The following is a 23,609-nucleotide window of genomic DNA, read 5'->3' as shown; positions in this document are numbered from 1 at the left end:
GACATCCCTCGACACCGCCTCGTGGACATGAACACCATGTCCCCCATCCTGGGCACCATGGCCCCCCGTCAACCCGCCGACATGGCGTCACAGTGCCACGCCCGGGCCACGGATGACTACTCGGCACTCCTGGCCGAATTCCCGGCCCTCACCAACCCGACCTTCTCCGCAGAGGTCGCCAAACACGGGGTGGAACACTTCATCCCCACCACAGGCCCCCCAGTGTATGCCCACGCCCGCAGGCTGGACCCGGCCAAACTGGAGAGCGCGCGGACCGAGTTTGCCACTATGGAACAGCTCGGCATCATCCACCGCTCCAACAGTCCCTGGGCCTCCCCACTCCACATCGCCCCCAAACCAGGCGGGGGTTGGCGCCCCTGCGGGGATTACCGCCGCCTCAACAATGCCACCACCCCTGATCGGTACCCCGTGCCGCACATTCAGGACTTCTCGGCTAGACTGGCCGGCCGCTCAGTCTTTTCCAAAGTCGACCTGGTGCGCGGCTACCACCAAGTCCCCGTCCACCCCGCGGACGTCCCCAAGACGGCCGTAATCACCCCCTTCGGTCTTTTCGAGTTCCTGCGGATGCCCTTCGGCCTCAAAAATGCGGCCCAGGCATTCCAACGGCTCATGGGCTCGGTCCTTCGGGACCTGAAGTTCCTGTTCGTCTACCTGGACGACATCCTGATAGCCAGTTCCTCCAAGCAGGAACACCTCGAACACCTTCGCATCCTGTTCGGGCGCCTCAGCGACCACGGGCTCCTCCTCAGCCCAGCCAAGTGCCAGTTCGGCCTGGACAAGATCGACTTCCTCGGCCACCACATCACCCATGCTGGGGCCATTCCCCTGCCCACCAAGGTGCAGGCCGTCCAGCAATTTCCCCGCCCCACCACCATCAAAGGACTCCAGGAGTTCCTCGGGATGGTGAATTTCTACAACCGCTTCATCCCCAAAGCGGCGTCCCTCATGAGGCCCCTGTATGAAGCCCTCCGGGGCAGGAGTGGCAAGATGGCGGTCGAATGGATGGCAGACGTATCAGCCGCCTTCAACTCCACCAAGACCGCGCTCGCCGACGCCACCCTGCTCGCGCATCCACGGCCCAATGCCAGAGTAGCGCTCACCACGGACGCCTCCGACCACGCGGTCGGCGCCGTGTACGAGCAGTGGGTCGACGGCGCCTGGCAACCACTTGCCTTCTTCAGCCGCCAACTACGCCCCCCGGAGGTCAAGTACAGCACCTTCGACCGCGAGCTCCTCGCGCTGTACCTGGCGGTCCGCCATTTTTGGTTTTTGCTGGAGGGCCACCCCTTCACTGCGTTTGTCGACCACAAACCCCTGACATTCACAATGGCAAAGACAACCGACCCCTGGTCCGCCAGGCAGCAGCACCAGCTCGCGGCAGTGTCCGAGTTCACCACGGACATCTAACACGTCTCCGGCCGAGACAACGTGGTAACCGACTGCCTCTCCCGCCCCGCCATCCACGCCGCACACCTGGCAGTCGACTACGCTCAACTCGCAGCAGACCAGCTCACGGACCCTGATCTGCTCTCCGCACCTACCAACCTACCAGGGCTACGCCTGGCCGACGTCGCCTGCGACCCGACCGCAGTCACGGTCAAGTGCGACATATCCCTATCTCAACCTCGGCCCGTCGTCCCAGCGTCCTGACGCCGCCGGGTATTCGAGATTCTCCACAACCTCTCCCACCCCGGCGCCCGCGCATCCATCAAATTGGTAGCCAACCGCTTTGTCTGGCGCGGCCTTCGCAAGGATGTGCGTACTTGGGCCAACTCCTGCCTAGCCTGCCAATGGGCCAAGGTGCAGCAACACACGAAAGCACCCCTCGAGGAGATCACCGTCCCTTCACGTAGATTCGACCACATCCACGTGGACATCGTCGGGCCCCTGCCGCCGTCGCAAGGCCACACGCACTTGCTGACGATCGTCGACCGCACCACGCGCTGGCCCGAGGCAATTCCACTGACCTCTACCACCACCGCCGACATCGCCAGAGCCTTCGTCAGCACCTGGGTCGCACGGTTCGGCGTCCCCTCCGACATGACGTCGGACAGAGGTCCGCAATTTACCTCTGAACTCTGGACCGCCATCGCACGCAATCTCGGGGTGACCATTCACCGCACCACAGCGTACCACCCCCAAGCCAACGGACTGTGTGAGCGGTTCCACAGATCCTTGAAGGCATCTCTTCGAGCCAGCCTCCAGGACGGCGCCTGGACCGACCGACTCCCGTGGGTCCTCCTCGGCCTGCGCTCCGCGGTTAAAGAAGACCTCCACGCATCGGCAGCAGAGCTCGTGTACGGCCAGCCGCTGCGCGTACCCGGCGAGTTCCTGCCCACCGCCACGACACCCTGGTCAGCTGACCAGCAACGCCACGACTTCGCCTCACCGGCGCTACAGTTCGCCCCGGTGCCCATTGCCCGGCACGGCGAATCCACCTCACACGTCCCACTAAGCCTGCACCACGCACGGTTCGTTTTCGTCCGGCACGATGCCCACCACGGACCCCTTCAACCCCCGTACGACGGGTCCTACAAAGTGCTACAGGCTGGGGACAAATTTTTCGACCTACAAGTGGGCGACAGGACTGAAAAAGTGTTGGTTGACCGACTCAAGCCAGCACACTCGGAGCCCGGTGAGCAGGTCCCAGTAGCTCGTCCACCGCCACGCGGCCGACCTGCCCTCAAGTCAGTACACCCGGCTGCTCCATGCCCGGCCGTTCCACGTCCACCGGCGTCCTACAAGAGCCGCTCCGGCCGGCCCATCAGACCGCCGCACCGTCTCGTCCACACCTCCTAAGCGGATTCTGGGGGGAGCTGTGTGGCGGATCGCCACCTAAACGGGCGCAATCCACTTTTCCGTCCGTGGACAATAAATCGGGCACCTTGCCTTTAAGAAGCATGCTGCCTTTAAGGCATGACAAAGGAGCGGGCGTCGCCCTCAGTGCGTACTCAAAAGCGCGGGTGTCGCCCTCAGTCTGTTTTCGGGTTTAGCAGAGAGAGGAGCTGGGGCAGCCATCTCTCAAGAGAATGTAATAAAAGCCATGTGTTCCTCAGATCGGGTCGGCCTCCATTCGTGTTCCGCGGCAGCCACAACAAGCTAGTATTAAGTCAAAGGAGGAAGCTTATAAAGTTGCCGGAAAAAGCGGTCAGCCTGAGGATTGGGATCTTTTTAGAAATCAGCAAAGGGGGACCAAGAAATTGATAAAGAAAGGGAAAATGGAATATGAGCACAAACTAACGAAAATATAAAAACGGATTGTAAAAGCTTCAATAGGTATGTGAAAAGGAAAAGACTGGCGAAGGTAAATGTAGGTCCTTTACAGTCAGAGGGAGACGGGAGAATTTATAATGGGGAATGAGGAAATGGCTGAGAAATTAAATACTTTGTTTCTGTCTGCACGGAACAAGACACAAAAAACCGCCCAGAAATACGAGAAAACCAAGGGTGTGATGAGAATGAGGAACTTAAAGAAATTATTAATTAGTAAAAAAAAGTACTAGCAAAATTAATGGGACTAAAAGTCAATAAATCCCAAGGACCGGATGACCTACATCCTAGGGTTTTGAAAGAGATGGCCATTGGAATAGTGGACGCATTGGTTGTCATCTTCCAAAATTCTATAGATTCTGGAAAGGTTCCTGCAGATTGGAGGATAGCAAATGTAACCCTGCTATTTAAGAAAGGAGGGACAGAGAAAATGGGGAACTACAGACCTGTTAGCCTCACATCAGTAGTTGGGAAAATGCTGGAATCTTTTATAAAGGATGCAATAACTGGGCACTTAGAAACTAATAGTAAGATTGGGCAGAGTCAACATAGATTTATGAAAGGGAAATCCTGTTTGACAAACCTATTGGAGTTCTTTGAGGATGTAACTAGTGGAGTAGACAAAGGGGAGCCAGTAGATGTGGTGTATTTGGATTTTCAGAAGGTGTAGTGTCCGTGTGTTGATAAAGACACTGAAGACAGGAGTTGGTTCATAGGTATTTACTAAGCAAAGTCTGGGGGGGGGTTCTAACGGATATACACAATACACAGGCTTATATAGCCCGAGTGGCAATCACCGGCACCACAGCACACCTGGGGCTCTTAAAGGCACATACACTACAATTCCTCCCCTTTTAGCTAACCAGTACATCATATTTTAAGTAATTATTAATTACATGTTATAAGCAAAATAATATACATTGCTGTAGTTAATTAATTATAAGTCAGTCTCTCAGGAGGCTTCCTGACTCGGTCCGGATAACGCTTCGGGGGTGTAGTAGTTTCTGGTGGTGTAGTAGGTTCTTCTGGCAAGGCTGATTCGGCTTGAATGCCAGTGTCGGGTTCATCGGGTTCCAGTATCACCGGATCGGAGGTAGATATGGGTATCTCTACTTCATCGTTAGATGTATAGAGTGGTGGTGTAGGTTGTCCCTTTTTGGATGACTTTATGATTTGGTCAGCATGGCGCCTTATTATGCTTTCTCCGATGTCCACGGTATACATCAGTGGCCCTAGTCGTGTGCAGATAGTTCCAGGCTGCCATTTCTCGGTACGGTAGTCCCAGGCCAAAACTTGTTGACCTATCTGGAAGGTTCTAGTTGGCCTTTCATTCATGCCTTGAAACTGTCGGTTCTCCACGTCCCTTCTGATGTTGGGCTTGACCAAATCCAGCCGGCATCTTAGGTTTCTATTGAAGAACATCATGGCGGGAGTTTGGTTGGTAACCATATGTGTTGCATTCCTGTATGCGAATAAGAAGTTATCCACCTTGTGCTGAAGTTTTATGTCTTCATTACCCATGGCCTTTATGGCCTTCTTGAAGGTCTGGACAAACCTTTCAGCCAATCCATTGGTGGCGGGATGGTATGGGGCGGACGTGTAGTGCTTAACCCCATTGTTTAAGAACTTTCTGAATTCTTCGGACACAAATTGCGGTCCATTATCAGAACAGATCTGTTCCGGCAGCCCATTCCTGGCAAATATGGTCCTTAATACTGTGATGGTTTTTTCCGTGGTGGTGGAGGACATCTTTATTACCTCCGGCCACTTGGAGTGTGCATCAACCGTGATTAAGAACATTGAGTCCATAAATGGACCAGCAAAGTCGATGTGTACCCTTTGCCAGGGAGATGAGGGCCACTCCCATGGATGTAGAGGGGCTTGTGGTGGAGCGTTTTGGACCTTCTGGCATCCTAGGCAGCTCTTGGTCATTTCTTCAATGTCTCCATCGATACCTGGCCACCATACAAACGCCCTGGCTAGGTTCTTCATTTTCACTCCACCCAGATGCCCCTCGTGAAGCTCCTTTAGCACTTTATCCTGGAGTTTGGGTGGAATCACCACTCTGGATCCACACATCAAGGTTCCTCGGCACACTGACAGCTGTTCTCTTCTTTGCGAGAATGCTGGCAACAGTGGTTCGCCATGTGCTGGCCATCCCTTCACTGTTAAATCGTAGACCCGTGAAAGAGTCGGGTCATTTCTCGTTTCCCTTTCAATGGCAGAATTTGTTACTGGTAGACATTCCACTATGGTAGAGTGGAACATCTCCATTGGGTCTACTGTAGGTGCCTCTTCTACCATTGGCAACGGTAGGCGCGATAAACCGTCAGCATTCCCATGCTGTTTTGACCCTTTGTATTCTATGTTGTATTGGTGTGCCCCTAGAAAAAGGGACCACCTCTGTAGCCTTTGCGCTGTCATAATGGGAACACCCTTTTTAGGGTTGAATATGGAGATGAGGGGTTGATGGTCAGTCAACAAGGTAAATTTTTGTCCGTGTAGGTAATGGTTGAATTTCTTTACTCCCCATACCAGGCTGAGTGCTTCACTGTCGATTTGGGCATAGTTACGCTCAGCTGAGTTCAATGAGCGTGACGCAAAAGCTATCGGCCGTTCCGAGCCATCAGGGAATTTATGCGATAATACTGCTCCTATGCCGTAAGGGGATGCATCGCACGCCAGTTTGATTGGCAGTGATGGGTTGTAATGAGCCAAAACTTCTTTGGATGTGATTAAGTCTTTGCATTTATGGAAGGCACTTTTGCAGTCTTCGTTCCATTTCCAAATTACTCCTGTTTGTAGCAGTTCATTAAGAGGGTGTAGAAGAGTTGATAAGTTCGGTAAAAATTTATGATAGTAATTTATTAATCTCAGGAACGACCTTAATTGTGAAACATTTTCAGGTGCTGGGGCTTTTATGACCGCCTCAATTTTTTCAGGTGACTTATGCAACCCTTCCTTATTTATTATGTGGCCACAATATGATATTTGATTTCGGAAAAATTCGCACTTGGGGCGATTTGCTCGTAGGCCCCGTTCTCTCAGCCAAGTGAGCACCTGCTCTAAATTGGCAAGGTGCTCGTTGTCGTTTTCTCCTGTTACAAGGATGTCGTCTAGGTAGCATTGAGTCCCCGGAATCCCTTGGAGGACTTGCTCCATAGCTCTTTGCCAGATAGCTGGAGCGGATGCTACTCCGAAAACCAGTCGATTGTACTGGTACAGACCTTTGTGTGTATTTATCGTGAGATATTTTTTAGAGGCCTCTTCAACCTCCATCTGTAGATATGCCTGTGCCAAGTGAATTTTGGTGAAACGTTTCCCTCCGGATAGTGAGGCGAAAATATCTTCTATCCTCGGAAGAGGATACTGTACCGTGTGAAGGACCGGGTTTACAGTCACCTTGAAGTCTCCACAGATGCGAATTTTTCTCTGTTCTTCAGATTTATCATTCTTCAATGCTTTCTTCATGACTGGAACGATGGGTGTTGCCCACTCGCTCCAATCTATTTTAGATAATACGCCTGCCTTTTCCAAATTCTCCAGCTCTGCCTCGACTGCTGGACGAATTGCGTATGGCACCGGTCTTGCCTTAAAAAACTTGGGAATTGCTGCATCTTCCACTTTTATTGAGGCGGTGATGCCTTTCAAGGTTCCTAGTTTCTCTTGAAACACTTCCTTGGCGTTGGCCAAGATGTCTTTTAATCGTTCAGGTATGACGTCATCATCATTTTTTTCTTTACTGGTCACCGTCAGTGCCTGAATGGAGTGCCAGTCTAAACGTATTTTTCTGATCCATTCACGTCCCAACAGCGGTGGACCACCATCTTGTAGAACGTATAAATACAACTTCTGTATTTCCTTGCCGCCCATCCATCCCTGTCCAGTCTAATCCCATTTTCCAGCATTTGGTCCATAGCCTTGTATGCAATGGCATTTCAAGTGCTCATCCAAATGCTTCTTGAATGTTGTGAGGGTTCCTGCCTCTACCACCCTTTCAGGCAGTGAGTTCCAGATTCCAACCACCCTCTGGGTGAAAAAGTTCCTCCTCAAATCCCCTCTAAATCTCCTGCCCCTTACCCTGAATCTATGCCCCCTTGTTATTGACCCCCCTACTAAGGGGAAAAGTTCCTCTTTATCTACCCTATCTATGCCCCTCATCATTTTGTACACCTCAATCAGGTCCCCCCTCAGCCTTCTTTGCTCCATCCCAGGTAACATCCTGGTGAATCTTCTCTGCACCCTCTCCAAAGCAATCACATCCTTCCTATAGTGAGGCGACCAGAACTGCACACAGTACTCCAGCTGTGGCCTCACCAGCGTTTTGTACAGCTCCATCATAACCTCCCTGCTCTTATATTCTATGCCTCGGCTAATGAAGGCAAGTATCCCATTAAACAATTATTCAAATTTTTGAAAAAAATAATTTTTTAACAAATCGGGTCTAAAAATACACTAACCTTACTGTAAAGTCTTTAAAAATAATAAACCTGTGGGGAAAAAAATTCTAACTTTAATTGATAGACCACTTACCTTTTAAAACTAAGTACTTACGTCTGCTTTTTTCTTGCGTAAAAACTGGAGGCCTTATCGCACGGGCAACCCTGTTTAAAAAAAAAGCGCACGTGCAGACTCCTGCGCGCACGCGTTCCACCTCTGAACCCCTGCGGTTTTCCGCGCATACACTGTGCATGCTGAAAACCGGCACTTCCATCGGGCCCACGCGTGAGTACACGGTGCTTACTCACACGTTGGGACCCGAATTACTGGGCCATTATTTCCTTGAATGTTAGCCATTGTATGTCCACCTTCATACCTTTTTAGTGTAGTCTCCCAATCTACCATGGCCAACTTGTCCCTCATACCCTTGTAGTTTCCTCTGTTTCGATTGAAGACCTTAGTTTCAGAGGCAGAGTGACGGTGTAGCAGGGGTGTGGTTTAATTAACTGTAGGTGTGTGTATATAGGGAAGTATATGAGCATATAGTTATTTAGAGGAGACAGGCGAGGGTTTGAAAAGAATGGTCTTTGAAATTTCTTGTATAAAGATATGAGAAACATTGTCAGTTGCCGCCTCCGGTTGGTTTTGGGCGCTCTGACTGCGCTAACTGGACTTGTATTTCTATTTAGTGGGAATTTTCATTCCTGTGAGGATGCGATGCTGGGAATTTGGGAAAACTCGGGAGATGCGAGTAACAGACGGTGCTTGGATCGGCTTTACACAACCCTACACCTGTCTGCTCAACAGCCGATCTGTCCCCAGATTATTAGAGGAGATCAGGCAGCCGTTGAAGAAGCACTTTTAAACTCTCTTGATGTGTCACGTAAAAAAACTCGTTTGACAGAAAATCATTATCTGAAAATTACGAAGGACTGTGCTGCATTTATAGAGGGGCGTAAGTATCTAACCTTCGCACTCAGCAAGGAGGAGAGGCATTTCCCCGTCGCCTATTCCATTGTGATTCATGGGAACATCGAAATGTTTGAGAGACTCCTGAGGAGCATTTACACCCCCCAGAACGTGTACTGTATCCATGTGGATAGGAAAAGTGCCGCCAGTTTCCATCTCGCTGTCAGGGCTATCGCCGCTTGTTTCCATAATGTTTTCATTGCCAGCAAGTTGGAGAACGTGACCTACGCGTCGTGGTCCCGGGTCCAGGCTGATCTGAACTGTATGGAGGACCTGCTGCAGAGCCCGGTCCAGTGGAGGTATTTCATTAACCTGTGCGGACTGGACTTCCCCATTAAAACAAACGCCGAGATTGTCAGAAACCTGATTGTGCTGAACGGGAAAAACAGCATAGAGTCCGAATTGCCCTCAGCTGTCAAAAAGGTGGGTTGGCGATTTCTTCTATTGGCCTCCTGTACCCTCAAAGTTAAACCGCTGATGCCCGACGTATTGGGTGACTGACATCAACCAGTGGGTGTCCTTTAGTAAAGCAAAGTGCAAGGTCACATGGTTCAACCCCAAAGGATTGGAAACATATTGGATACAAACATGTCCAGTGTTGGTGTCTTTGATAAAGTTTGCGGTTTCAGCCTAGTGTCTGGGGCCAGTTGCTGCTGCCTCAACATGCTCTGCTCTGTCGTGGGTTCACTCTATGTCCTAAACTTGTGACTGCAACCATTAGACAGAAGGAGGCTTGGGTGCTTGCCAATTAAGATTACAACAGCTTGCATCTTTAATGTAGAAAAACATTCCGGGGTGCCTCCTGGAGGCGAAATCAGATTTTTTTAAATGGACGCTGAGGCAGAAAAGAAGAAATTAGGAGGGCTGACCAAAAGTTTGGTTAGTTAGAGGCGGGTTTTAAGAAGAACCTCGAAGGAGGAGTGAGGGAATTCCAGAACATGAGCTCTAGGCAGCTGAAGGCACGGCCACCAACGATGAAGCGAAGAGAGCAAGAGAATCAAAAGGCCAGAATCAGAGGAATATTCCGAGAAATTCATCTCGAGCGGTGGCGAAAACCGGCGGTATCGGATCGGCCGCCCATTATACGCAGTGTCTGATATTCGGTTCCACTGCAGTCAATAGGCTGAATATCAGGCGCTGTGTATAGCAGGCGGTCGATCCAATACTGCACAACCGCCCGAGACGAATTTCTAGCAGAGTTTTGCGGGGGGTTGGGGATGGTAGTTGTAGGGATGGAGGAGATTACAAAGATAAGGAGGGGTGAGGCCATGAAGAGATTAAAACACAAAAATTTACATGATGTGCCTCAATAATCCCGAGACTCGATGTTAGCGAAACAAAACAAGGCTTTTATTAACTTAGAAGATAACACGCAGTGGAGAGAGGTATCTTCCATCTGGAGCTCTGCAGTACTGGATATGAGGCCAGACTGAGCTGGCTTACATAGAGGCCAGGTATGGGCGGAGCCCTACACACAACACATTCCATACATTCCAATATACAATACTGAGGAGAAACCTGAAACCAACCACAGTCACAGACAATACAATGGTGAGGGGAAACCTGAAACCAACCACAGTCACAGGCAGTGATGAATGGAATATTTCATCACATTCACCCCTTCTATAGATTTAGTCTGTTCGGGGGTTTGGTAGTCCTCTGCGACCGACGTGGCTGTTGTGGTGTCGCGGGTGTCGGCTGGGTGTCCCCGGTGGCCTCCTGGGTCTCTGCCAGGGGTGCCGCCAGGGTTGTTGAAGGGGTAGTTGGTGGGGGTGCCGTTGGTCGATGTTCTTCTGGGGGTGATGAAAGAGTCGTGGGTGGGTAAGAGTTGCTGTGGTCGTTGTTGCTGCTATTGCCGTGGTTGTTGTCGTTACCGGCTGGGGCGACGTCTTTTATTGACACGGTGTCCTCCCTTCCGTCGGCGTGCCGGACATACGCGTATTGGGGGTTGGCGTGGAGTAGGTGCACTGGCTCCACGAGAGGGTCCGTCTTATGGCCCCTCACATGCCTTCGCACGAATACCGGACCTGGGATGGAGAGCCATGACGGCATGGATACGCCTGAGGTGGATTTCCGGGGAAAGCTAAACATTCGTTCATGAGGCGTGGCATTGGTGGCAGTACACAATAGCGACCGTATCGAATGGAGCACATCTGAGAGGACTTCCTGCCAGCGGGAGATAGGGAGGCCCTTGGTCCTTAGAGCTGGAGTGACTGCTTTCCATACTGTCCCGTTCTCTCGCTCCACTTGACCGTTACCCCGGGGGTTGTAGCTGGTGGTACGGCTCGTGACGATACCCCTGGACAGCATGTACTGGCGTAGCTCTTCACTCATGAAGGACGCCCCCCTATCCGTGTGGATGTAGCTCGGCATACCAAACAGGCAGAACAGGCTGTTGAGGCATTTAATGACCGTGGCGCTGGTCATGTCTGGGCAGGGGAAGGCGAATGGGAACCGGGAGTATTCGTCCACAATGTTCAGGAAGTAAACATTGCGGTCGACGGACGGGAGGGGGCCCTTGAAATCTAAGCTGAGCCGCTCAAAGGGCCGTGTAGCTTTGATTAAGTGGGCTCTATCAGGGTGGTAGAACCGAGGCTTGCACTCAGAGACCGAACTTCCTCAATCGAGTAGGGTAAGTTGCGGGACTTTATGAAGTGGAACAGCCGCGTGACCCCTGGGTGGCAGAGGTCGTTGTGGAGGGTCTGTAGCCGATCCCCGGTGGCGCTGGCACACATCCCTCGTGAGAGGGCATCTGGGGATTCGTTAAGGGCCCCTGGCCGGTAAATGATGTCATACTCGAAGGTGGAGAGCTCGATCCGCCACCTAAGAATCTTATCATTTTTGATCTTCCCCCTCTGTTTATTATTGAACATAAACGCTACCGACCGCTGGTCGGTAAGTAGGGTGAAGCGTTTGCCGGCTAGGTAGTGGCGCCAGTGGCGCACTGCCTCCACGATGGCTTGGGCCTCCTTTTCCACGGAGGAGTGTCTGATCTCGGGCCCTTGGAGGGTCCTCGAGAAGAAAGCTACGGGCCGCCCCGCCTGGTTGAGGGTGGCCGCCAAGGCAAAGTCAGACGCATCACTTTCCACTTGAAATGGAGTGTTCTCGTCCACTGCCTGTAGCGTGGCCCGCTCAATATCCTGCTTAATGCTTTTGAAGGCGGCGTGGGCCTCAGCAGAGAGCGGAAAAGAGGATGCTTTCAAGAGGGGGCGGGCTTTGTCGGAGTAGTTGGGGACCCATTGGGAATAATAAGAAAATAACCCCAGGCACCTTTTCAGGGCTTTGGGAGTGTTGGGCAGGGGCAGCTCCCGTAGGGGGCGCAATCGGTCGGGGTCTGGTCCGATTTCCCCATTCTCCACGCTGCCTAGTATGCAGAGGCGCGTGGTGTTGAAAACGCACTTGTCCTCGTTGTAGGTGAGGTTGAGTTTTTGTGCGGTTTTCAGGAACCTCTCGAGGTTCGAGTCGTGATCCTGCTGGTTGTGACCGCAGATGGTGACGTTGTCGAGGTAGGGGAAGGTTGCCTGCAAGTGGTGGTCATCGACCATGCGATCCATCTCCCTCTGGAAGACCGAGACCCCATTCGTCACCCCAAAGGGGACTCTGAGGAATTGGTAGAGGCGTCCGTTCGCCTCGAAGGCGGTGTACGGGCGGTCCTCTGGTCTGATAGGGAGCTGGTGGTACGCTGACTTGAGGTCGATGGTGGAGAACACCCGGTATTGGGCGATTTGGTTCACCATTTCTGATATGCGGGGTAGCGGGTAGGCGTCTAGTTGGGTGTACCTCTTGATCGTTTGGCTATAGTCGATCACCATCCGTTTCTTCTCGCAACCCCTTACCACCACCACTTGGGCGCGCCACGGGCTATTGCTGCATTCAATAATGCGCTCTTTCAGGAGCCTGTCTACCTCGGTCGCGATAAACCGCCTGTCCTCCCAGCTGTACCTCCTGCTTTTGGTCGCTATTGGCCGGCAGTTAGGGGTAAGGTTCGCGAATAGCGAAGGCGGCTTTACCTTCAGGGTAGCCAGGCCGCACACTGTGAGGGGCGGCTGGGACCCACCGTACTTGAGCGTGATGCTTTGGTGGTTGCACTGGAAATCCAGGCCCATGATCACGCTCGCGCATAGATTCTTCATGATTAATACTTTAAAATTATCGTATACCGTCCCGTTAACGGACAATTGTACCGTGCAGTAACCCAGAATGGTCGATGTCTGGGTTTTATCAGCCATAGAGCTGGTACCCCGAGTAGGGACCACCGTTAGGGAGAGTTGTTGTGCCAGTTCAGGGTGGATAAAACTCTCCGTGCTTCCACTGTCAATTAAACATTTAACCCGGCACCCGTTTACCTCGATGTCCACCATTGATTTGGATAGCGGGTGGGGCCTGGTCTGGTCCACTGTGACCGATGCCACTGTAGGGCCCTGATCGAGACAAGATGGCGTCCACGCTGTCTGCTCACAAGATGGCGGACCCCACGAGGTCGGGCAAGATGGCGTCCAAGATGGCCGCTCCCACGGCGCACACGCGGCGGTGGCGGGTTTTGGTTTTCCGGCGGGGTTCCCTCTGCACACCTTCCCGAAGTGCCCCTTCTTACCGCACTTAAAGCAGGTGGTGCCTTTCGCCGGGCACAGGTTTCTGGTGTGCTTTGGCTGCCCGCAGAAGTAGCAGTTGGGTCCCCGACGCATCGCGGCTGTCGTAGGGCTTCTGGGGGGAGAGCGGGGCCCCGACGGTGTCGGGCTGCCGGGCGGGGAAGATGCCTTCCAAGATGGCGGCGCCCTTGGTGCACACGTGGCGGTGTGGACGGCGCGGGCTGAAGAGTAGGCGTCCGAGTTTCTCTGGGCCACATCCAGGGATCGCGCGGTGTCCGCAGCCTGTTTCAGGTCCAATCCCGTTTTTTCCAGCAGTCTTTGCCGGATGTAAGTGGAGCTGAGGCCTGTGATAAAGGCATCGCGAACAAGCTCGTCGGTGTACACTGCGGCTTTTACATCTCGGCACTTGCAGTCTTTGCCAAGCATTTTCAGGGTGCCTAGGAACTCCTCCACCGATTCCCCAGGTCGCTGTGCGCGAGTGGCGAGCAGATGCCTAGCATACACCTCATTCGTAGGCTGCTGGTAATGCGCCTTTAAGATGTCGCAGGCGGCCAGGTACGTGTCGGCGTCTTGGATGAGGGGGTAAACCCGGTGGCTTACCCAATTCCGCAGAATTCCGAGTTTCATACTCGCAGCGTCCGTAGCATCTTTGACGGCTGCGGAATTGTCCAGGAAGAATTCCATACACATAAACCAGTGTCCGAAGCGTGCTGATGCGTCCGGAGCATGCTGATCCAAATCCAAACGTTCAGGTTTCAGGAGTTGATCCATCGTGTTGAAAAATAAGTTAATAAAATTGATGTGCCTCAATAATCCCGAGACTCGATGTTAGCGAAACAAAACAAGGCTTTTATTAACTTAGAAGATAACACGCAGTGGAGAGAGGTATCTTCCATCTGGAGCTCTGCAGTACTGGATATGAGGCCAGGTATGGGCGGAGCCCTACACACAACACATTCCATACATTCCAATATACAATACTGAGGAGAAACCTGAAACCAACCACAGTCACAGGCAATACAATGGTGAGGGGAAACCTGAAACCAACCACAGTCACAGGCAGTGATGAATGGAATATTTCATCACATTACAATTTTAAAATCGAGGCATTGGGGGGCCAGGAGCCAATGTAATTCAGTGAGGACAGGGGTAATGGGTGAAAGGGACTTGGTGTGGGATAGGACACAAACAGCAGAGTTTTGGATAAGCTGAACTTTATGGAGGGTTGAAGATGGGAGGCTGACCAGGGAAGCAGTGGAAAGTCAAGTTGAGAGGTGACAACTTCATGGATGAGGGTTTCATAAGCAGATGAGCTGAGGTGGGGGTGAAGACGGGTAATTTTATGGAGACCGCCTTTATGATGGTATGTGGTGTCAGAAGTTCAGCTTGGGGTCAAATAGAATGCCAAGATTGTGAACAGTATGGTTCAGCCTCAGACAATAGTTGGGGAGGGGGATAGAATTGGAGCCAAGAGTATGGAGTTTGTGGCAGGGGCCAATGAGGATGGGTTCACTCTTCCCAAAGTTTAAATGAGGGGAATTGTGGCTCAGACAAGGGGTAGATTTTGAGCCTCTATGTGGGGGAACATTGCCAACAGTGACCACAACATTATACAGTTTCAATTGGCTGGTAGAGCTAAAGGTACTGAGAATATGCAACTTGTACCAGATTTCAGAAGAACAAATTTCACTAAAATGGCAGATGATTTGGAACGGGTAAATTGGCTAACCCTGCTGTGTGATGAGACTGACGTAGAATGCAAGTGGAAAGTTTTTAAGAACAAGATTATAAAATGTGGAAAACAAATATGTACCCAAAGTCAAAAGAACAAAGTGTGGTAAGAAAAAGCAAAGGTGGCTGACTATTTTATTTATATATATATTATATATACACAAAGACAACTGAGATGTTAACAGAAATGTTTATATAAATGAAAGGCATTTATATAAACAGTTGAGTACAAGGAACAACTAAAGAAAACAAAGGTTGCTATCAGATCAGCAAAAAGGCTGGTGAGAAAAAGGATTGTAGACAACTGTGAAAGTAATGGGAAAAGCTTTTAAATTATGTGAAGAGTCGGAGAGCTATCAAAGACTGTATTTGTAGTGTATGTACCTTTTAAGAGCCCCTGTGTACTGTAATACCGGTAGTGACCACTCGGGTATATAAGCCTGTATAGTGTCTTGTATCTTTTAGTTCACCTCCAGACTTTGTTCAGTAAACACCTGTTAAACCAACTCCTGCATTCCGTGTCTCCATTAATACACGGATACAACAGTATTGGGCCACTGAAGGATGTTCAAGGGCAGGTTAGAAAGGATTCACTGGGTATGGTGGAAATATTAAATAAGTACTTTGCATCGGTCTTCATCCTTGAAGATGATGCTCAACTATTAGAATTTAATAATGTTACTAACAAAACTAGTAATATTAACATAGATGAACATATTGTTTTACAAAGAATTAAGAACTTGAAAAGAGATAGAGCAGCCGGGCCAGATGATCTCCATCCGAGGGTCCTCGGGGAGATGGGTCATCTGCTGTATGAGCCCCGAGCCTGTATTTTTAATAGCTCACTGCACTCTGGAATAGACTGGAAGGAGGCTAACGTAGTCCCCATCTTTAAAAAAGGTGACAAGACAGACCTGGGTAACTATAGGCCCATTAGTTTAACATCAGTAATAGGTAAGATGCTTGAGGGAATCATTAGGGATGCAATATATGAATACTTGGATAGAGAGGGACATATTAGTGACACCCAAAATGGCTTCATAAAAAGGTCATGGCTTACAAATCTAATTGTATTTTTTTAGGATGTTACAAAGTTGGTGGATGGGGGAAGTCCAGTAGACATTGTCTACTTAGACTTCCAAAAAGCTTTTGATAAGGTACCGCACAAGAGGCTTCTCTCTAAGATTGAAGCCTCTGGTATTAGTGGTCATATATTGGGCTGGATTCAGAACTGGCTGGCAGGACGGAGGCAAAAAGTAGTTTTAGATGGATTTGGACCTGTTTGGAGACCAGTCACCAGTGGTGTCCCGCAGGGATTGGTGTTGGGACTGTTAATCTTTACTATTTTTATTAATGATCTGGATGTAGGTGTTGGGGGCACGATCTGCAAACTTACTGATGATACGAAGATCAATGCAAGTATTAGGACTGTAGACGATGCTTGTCTGCTTCAGGCGGATCTTAATTTGTTGGGAGATTAGGCTCATGACTGGCAAGTGATGTATAACTTGGATACATGCAGTGTTATGCATGTGAGCAGGGCAAATGCTCAACATTCATAAACCCTTCATGGAAAAGCATTAAATAAGGTGGAGATAGAAAGAGATTTGGCCATTCTAGTGCATACGTCTTTAAAGCTGTTCCAGTTCAGCTACAACACTGGCATCTATCCGACAATGTAGAAAACTGCCCAGGTATGTCCTGTCCACAAAAAGCAGGACAAATCAAACCCGGCCAATTACCACCCCATCAGTCTACTCTCAATCATCAGCAAAGTGATGGAAGGTGTCGACAGCGCTATCAAGCGGCATTTACTCAACAATAACCTGCTCACTGATGCCCAGTTTGGATTCCGCCAAGATCACTCGGCTCCCGACCTCATTACAGCCTTGGTCCAAACATGGACAAAGGAGCTGAATTCCAGAGGTGAGGTGAGAGTGACTGCCCTTGACATCAAGGCAGCATTTGACTGAGTCTGGCATCAAGGAGCCCTAGTAAAACTGAAGTCAATGGGAATTAGGGGGAAAACGCTCCACTGGCTGGAGTCATACCTAGCACAAAGGAAAATGGTTGTGGTGATTGAAGGTCAATCATCACAGCCCCAGGACATTGCTGCAGGAGTTCCTCAGGGCAGTGTCCTAGGCCCAACCATCTTCAGCTGCTTCATCAATGACCTTCCCTCCAACATAAGGTCAGAAATGACGGCACAGTGTTCAGCGCCATTCGCAACTCCACAGATAATGAAGCAGTCCATGCCCGCATGCAACAAGACCTGGACGACGTTCAGGCTTGGGCTGATAAGTGGCAGGTAACATTCATGCCACAGAGGTGCTAGGCAATGACTATCTCCAACAAGCGAGAGTCTAACCACCTCCCCTTGACATTCAATGGCATTACCATCACTGAATCCCCCATTATCAACATCCTGGGGATCACCATTAACCAGAAACGTAACTGGACCAGCCACACAAATACTGTGGCAACAAGAGCAGGTCAGAGGCTAGGTATTCTGCGGCGAGTGTCTTACCTCCTGACTCCCCAAAGCCTTTCTACCATCTACAAGGCACAAGTAAGGAGTGTGATGGAATACTCTCCACTTGCCTGGATGAGTGCAGCTCTAACAATACTCAAGAAGCTTGACACCATTCAGGACAAAACAGCCCACTTGATTGGCACCCCATCCACCACCTTAAACATTCACTCCCTCCACCACCGGCGTACCGTGGCTGCAGTGTGTACCATCTACAAGATGCACTGCAGCAACTCGCCAAGGCTTCTTCGGCAGCACCTTCCAAACCCGCGACCTCTTCCACCTAGAAGGACAAGGGCAGCAGGCGCATGGGAACACCACCATCTCCAAGTTCCCCTCCAAGTCACACACCATCCTGACTTAGAAGTATATCGCTGATCCTTCATCGTCGCTGGGTCAAAATCCTGGAACTCCCTCTCTAACAGCACTGTGGGAGTACCATCACCACACGACTGCAGCGGTTCAAGAAGGCGGCTCACCACCACCTTCTCAAGGGCAACTAAGGATGGGCAATAAAAGCTGGCATTGCCAGCGATGCCCTGATCCCATAAACGAATAAAAAATAAGGTACGTGAGCAATTTCGTGAAGCGATAGCTAGAGCAAATAGGGCGTTGGGGTGTATCCATATGACAACTGAGTACACGATGAGGCATACTAGTTTGTCCTTGTACAAAACCTTGGTCAGGCTGCACTTGGAATACTGTGACCAGTTTTAGTCTCCTCACATGGTGGGTGATATTGAGGTTTTGGAAATGGTGCAGAGGAAGGCCATTGGACTACTTCCCAGCATAAAGGATCTTCGTTATCAAGATAGGCTAAAAGAGTTGGGACTCTACACTTTAGAGAAATGTAACTGAGGGGTGATCTGATTGAGGTTTATAAGATAATGAAGGGAATAGATTCTGTTCCAGTTGACAGTTTGTTTCCATTAAACAGGTTAGGGAGGACCAGGGGTCACAAGTTGAAGTTGTGTAAGGCCAGATCTAGGTTTGATGTCAGGAGGTGGTTCTTTTCCCAGAGAATAGTGGAGCTCTGGAACAGGCTACCGCCTCGTGCGATGATACTGATTTGCTGAATTCCTTCAAGCGAGAGCTGGACCTGTTTCTGGCTGGGACGGAGATCACCTCTTACAGAAGGTAGGTATTGCAGGGAATTCAGGGCCACAGTGATCTCCTGGACTAGTTTTGATCGCCTAAATGGGTTGGAGAGGAATTTCCCAGATTTTATTCCCCCAAATTGGCCTGGGTTTAAAAAAAAAAAAAAAAAATTTTGCACCTCCCAGGTTTCAGGTGGGGTGGAGAGTGTATATATTGTGATACACAAGGTATCGCAATTATGTGGGATAGGCTGGATGGACCAGAGGGTCTTTACCTGTCCGTCATTGTTTGTAAGTTCATATTTTGACATTGTGCGATTGTGTAAAATGGGTGATCGCAAATGGGCAGCCTGTTTTACATCTCTTCTGATTTTTAGTTCCATTTTGAATTTTTTTTCCCCTTTTTAAAAAATCTTTAGGTTATTATTCCATCTATTTATTGGTTTAATGGCCTTTCTGCAGTAATCACCACATTCTGATCTCTGCTAGCGTGTCCTTTTCTTAAATTACAGGAACGGTGGCTTTTTCATCATGAAGTTAAAAACCAAATAAGCAGAACTAAGGAGAAGAAGAGCTCGCCTCCAATAAGTACTCCCATGTTCACTGGGAATGCTTACTTCGTGGCTGCAAGGGAATTAGTAAACCATTTGTTTGAGAGTCCTGAAATCCAGAAATTTCTAAAGTGGGCAGAAGATACCTATAGTCCTGATGAACATGTTTGGGCTACTCTGCAGCGAATTCCTACAGTCCCAGGCTCCGACCCCCCCAATGACAAGTATCAGATGTCGGATATGGCAGCCATTGCCCGCCTGGTGAAGTGGTCCTACATGGAGGGGGATATATACAAAGATGCACCCTATCCCAAGTGTACAGGAGCTCACCATCGTGCAGTGTGCATCTATGGTTCTGGTGACCTTCACTGGATCCTGCAACAACACCATCTCTTTGCCAACAAATTTAATCCTGAAGTAGATAACACAGTCCTTCAGTGTTTGGAGGAATATCTGAGATTTAAAACAATTTATGGAAAAGAATTGATGTAGGATTATATTTTATTTCATCCTAACTTTTCCATATTTATTTGCTCTTCACATAGTTGCACATCTCCATTTGTTACCTCTAGACTTGACTATTCCAACGCACCCCTGGCTGGCCTCCCACATTCCACCCCACGTAAACTTGAGGTCATCCAAAACTCGGCTGCCCGTGTCCTAACTCGCACTAAGTCCCGTTCGCCCATCACCCCTGTGCTCGCTGACCTACATTGGCTCCCAGTTAAGAAATGCCTCGATTTCAAAATTCTCATCCTTGTTTTCAAATCTCTCCATGGCCTCACCCCTTCTTATCTCTGTAATCTCCTCCAGCCCCACAACACCCCCCCACCCCCCTGAGATATCTGCGCTCCTCTAATTCTGCCCTCTTGAGGATCCCTGATTATAATCGCTCAACCTTTGGTGGCTGTGCCTTCTGTTGCCTAGGCCATAAGCTCTGGAATTCCCTGCCTAAACCTGTCCGCCTCGCTACTTCTCTTTCCTCCTTTAAGATGCTCCTTAAAACCTATCTCTTTGACCAAGCTTTTGATTACCTGCCCTAATTTATCCTTATGTGGATCGGTGTCAAATTTTTCATCTTAAAATACTCCTGTGCAGCGCCTTGGGACATTTTACTACGTTAAAGGCACTATATAAATAAAAGATGTTGTTGTTTAGCCTCCTTCAACCACCAGGAATGGTAGTCCAAGCCTCTGTGATTGATGATGCCATTGGCTGACAGAAGATGACCTCTGAAATATTTCATCCATCCAGAAACCCCCTACAGAGGAAGGACAAGAAGAAACTTCAAGAGCTATGAAGGAGCTGACCACTCTTCTGCCTTGATGCAGAGATCCTTGGGTTTAAAGGTTGTGTACATTGCTGGGTGCTGCCTTTAAGCTTGGGTAAACTGTTTTAAAGATGAGTGTAATGTTAAATCATTAAAGGTAACTTTGATTAATATACAAAGTAGTGTGACTTTCTTTGGCTGGCTACTGTTTGGGTTAACAAAGCACTGGAACATCTATATCCCTACAGTACAGGGAGCATTGGCAGTTATCTGGGATCGCCCTGTGCTGCTACTCTCTAAGCTGCCAGGTAATTTGGGGAAAATCTCACACAAAAAGGTTAGAAAAATGCACCTTTGCAAAAAGGAAAAGAGTGCACAAATGAGATTGGAGAAGCATACCAAGATAACAAATCGGTACACGGAAATCAAAACCTACAGAAAATAAACCCACCCAACAGCTTGGGGAAAATGTACCATCCAGTGACATATTAAACCAGAAGGTCCCAGGCTTAACCCCTGGCCCGTGTTGTGGTTAGAATATGGAACTTGCTACCACAGATGCATTTAAGGGGAATCTAGATAAACACATGAGGGAGAAAAAGAATAGGATATGTTGATGAGGTTAGATGAAGAAGGTTGGGAGGAGATTCATGTGGAGCACAGCCACCAGCATGGATCTATTGGGCTGTATGGCCGGTTTCTGTGCTGTAAGTACTCATAGAAATTTACAGCAGGAGGAAGGAGGCCATTTGACCCATCTTGTCCGTGCCGGCTGACAAAGAGCTATCCAGCCTAATCCCACTTTCCAGCTCTTGGTCCGTAGCCTTGTAGGTTACGGCACTTCAAGTGCACATCCAAGTACTTCTAAATGCGATGAGGGTTTCTGCCTCAACCATCCTTTCAGGCAATGAGTTCCAGACCCCGACCACCCTCTGGGTGGAAAAAGATTCTGCTCAAATCCCTTCCAAATCACCTACCAATTACTTTAAATCTATGCCCCCTAGTTATCGACCCCTCTGCTAAGGGAAATAGGTCCTTCCTATCCACTATCTAGGCCCCTCATAATATTATACACCTCCATTAGGTCGCCCCTCAGCCTCCTCTGTTCCAAAGAAAACAACCCCAGCCAGCCTATCCAATCTTTCCTCATAGCTAAAATTCCCCAGCCCAGGCAACATCCTCGCAAATCTCCTCTGCACCCTCTCTAGTGCAATTACATCCTTCCTGTAATGTGGTGACCAGAACTGCATGCAGTATTCCAGCTGCGGCCTAACTAGTGTTTTATACAGTTCAAGTATAACCTCCCTGCGCTTATATTCTATATATTCAGCTAATAAAGGCAAGTATCCTGTATGCCTTCTTAACCACCTTCTCTACCTGTCCTGCAACCTTCGGGGATCTGTGGACATGCACTCCAAGGTCCCTCTGATCCTCTGCGCTTCTCAGTGTCCTACCATTTATAGCGTATTCCCTTGCCTTGTTAGCCCTCCCCAAATACATTACCTCACACTTCTCCAGATTGAATTCCATTTACTATGTAAAGACAGCAGGCCCGCGGGGGCTTTATTTGGCTGCAGCCCCCTGAACAAGGGAGGTGAAAGAGTCACCTTGGGTTCTCACACCTAACTGATATCCGAAGCTGCTGGAAGAGACATGTGTGTGGACAACAGGGCCTGATTCTCCTCCCACTGGCTGGTTCGCAGTGGGATAGTCCTAACCAATGTGAAACTGCCCAGAAACCTCATTAACCAAGCAGGGCGGGTGGAAGCCAGAAAGCCAGTCTTCATTGGCTTAATACTGCCAGGCAGAGGGAGGCAAAGACTATTCTGCAGCTGGTTAAAGGGCAACACCACCTCTCAGCAAGATGACAGAGGTCACAGCAACCTCGGTGGTGTCAGCAGCTGGAAGTTTCACAGATTACCTGTGGAGGTGCTGTGGCAGAACTGAGGGCCAGGAGGGAACTGAGGCCAAAAGTTCATGTTAGAGAGTGGTGCAGGCTGTGTGGAGGGAGCTGGCAGAGGCAGTCAGTGCAACCTCCACCACCCCAAGAACTGCCACACACAGCAGGAAGAGGTTCAATGACCTCACAAGGGTAAGTCAGGGCCCGGGTGCCGATACACACCCGCTACTACTCATACAGCTTCACTCACCTCTTTACTTTGCAGAATTTTTCTCTGTCACACCGACGTATCAGGGAAATTCACTGTTGCAAAAGGGCAACTTCTCCAAACATTCAAGCAGCTTCTCAATTCACTTTACCTGCTACAAGGGCATCTGCTAGTCTTCACGAACATGTCACTTAAAGGGGCATGGCGCCTTCACGTCTCATCGTCATGGAATGTAACAAGGGCAATATGGTAATCATGGGGGACTTTAATCTACGTATTGACTGGGCAAATCAAATTACCACTAATGGTGTGGAGGACGAATTCTTGGAATACATGTGAGATGGTTTCCTGGATCAGTATGTGGAGGAACCAACCAGGGAACAGGCTATTCTCGATCTGGTACTGTGTAATGAGAAAGGGCTAATCAATAATCTTGTGGTAAAGGGGCCTTTAGGGACAAGTGACCATAATATGATTGAATTTTACATTAAGTTTGAGAGTGATGTAGTCCAATATGAAACTAAGGTCTTCAATCTAAACAGAGGAAACTACAAGGGTATGAGGGACAAGTTGGCCATGGTAGATTGGGAGACTACACTAAAAGGTATGAAGGTGGACATACAATGGCTAACATTCAAAGAAATAATGCATAATTTGCAACAAACATATATTCCTCTAGGGCATAAAAACCCAAAAGGAAAAGTGATCCAACCATGGCTAACAAAAGAAATTAAAGCTTGTGGCGGATCGCCACCTAAACGGGCGCAATCCACTTTTCCGTCCGTGGACAATAAATCGGGCACCTTGCCTTTAAGAAGCATGCTGCCTTTAAGGCATAACAAAGGAGCAGGCGTCGCCCTCAGTGTGTACTCAAAAGCGCGGGTGTCGCCCTCAGTCTGTTTTCGGGTTTAGCAGAGAGAGGAGCTGGGGCAGCCATCTCTCGAGAATGTAATAAAAGCCATGTGTTCCTCAGATCGGGTCGGCCTCCATTCGTGTTCCACGGCAGCCACAACATTGGTGACCCCGACGCTCA

At 49.4% G+C, this 23,609-nt stretch overlaps 1 protein-coding gene across 1 annotated transcript; it reads left to right on the top strand.

Annotated features, from left to right (window-relative positions):
- Positions 1 to 8,042: 8,042 nt before the first annotated feature.
- Positions 8,043 to 20,647, top strand: LOC147097510 (beta-1,3-galactosyl-O-glycosyl-glycoprotein beta-1,6-N-acetylglucosaminyltransferase 3-like). Its single transcript, XM_085972471.1, has 2 exons — positions 8,043 to 9,123; positions 19,160 to 20,647. The coding sequence occupies exons 1-2, from the start codon at positions 8,341 to 8,343 to the stop codon at positions 19,688 to 19,690; spliced, it is 1,314 nt and encodes a 437-aa protein (XP_085828597.1). The 5' UTR covers positions 8,043 to 8,340; the 3' UTR covers positions 19,691 to 20,647.
- Positions 20,648 to 23,609: the final 2,962 nt, after the last annotated feature.

The sequence above is a fragment of the Somniosus microcephalus genome, chromosome 32 (assembly GCF_052327205.1).
Source record: "Somniosus microcephalus isolate GS21.2 chromosome 32, FLI_Smic_1.0, whole genome shotgun sequence".
NCBI lineage: Eukaryota > Metazoa > Chordata > Chondrichthyes > Squaliformes > Somniosidae > Somniosus > Somniosus microcephalus.
The sequence above is the reverse complement of the archived record's forward strand: the minus strand, read 5'-3'. Positions and strand labels throughout refer to the sequence as shown.

What these genes read in the sequence shown, in the direction of transcription:
- LOC147097510 (XM_085972471.1), top strand. Translation starts at nt 8,341, where the DNA reads ATGAGAAACATTGTCAGTTGCCGCCTCCGGTTGGTTTTGGGCGCTCTG. An exon ending in TGCCCTCAGCTGTCAAAAAG is followed by an intron (nt 9,124 to 19,159) that starts GTGGGTTGGCGA and finishes CTTAAATTACAG; the next exon opens with GAACGGTGGCTTTTTCATCA.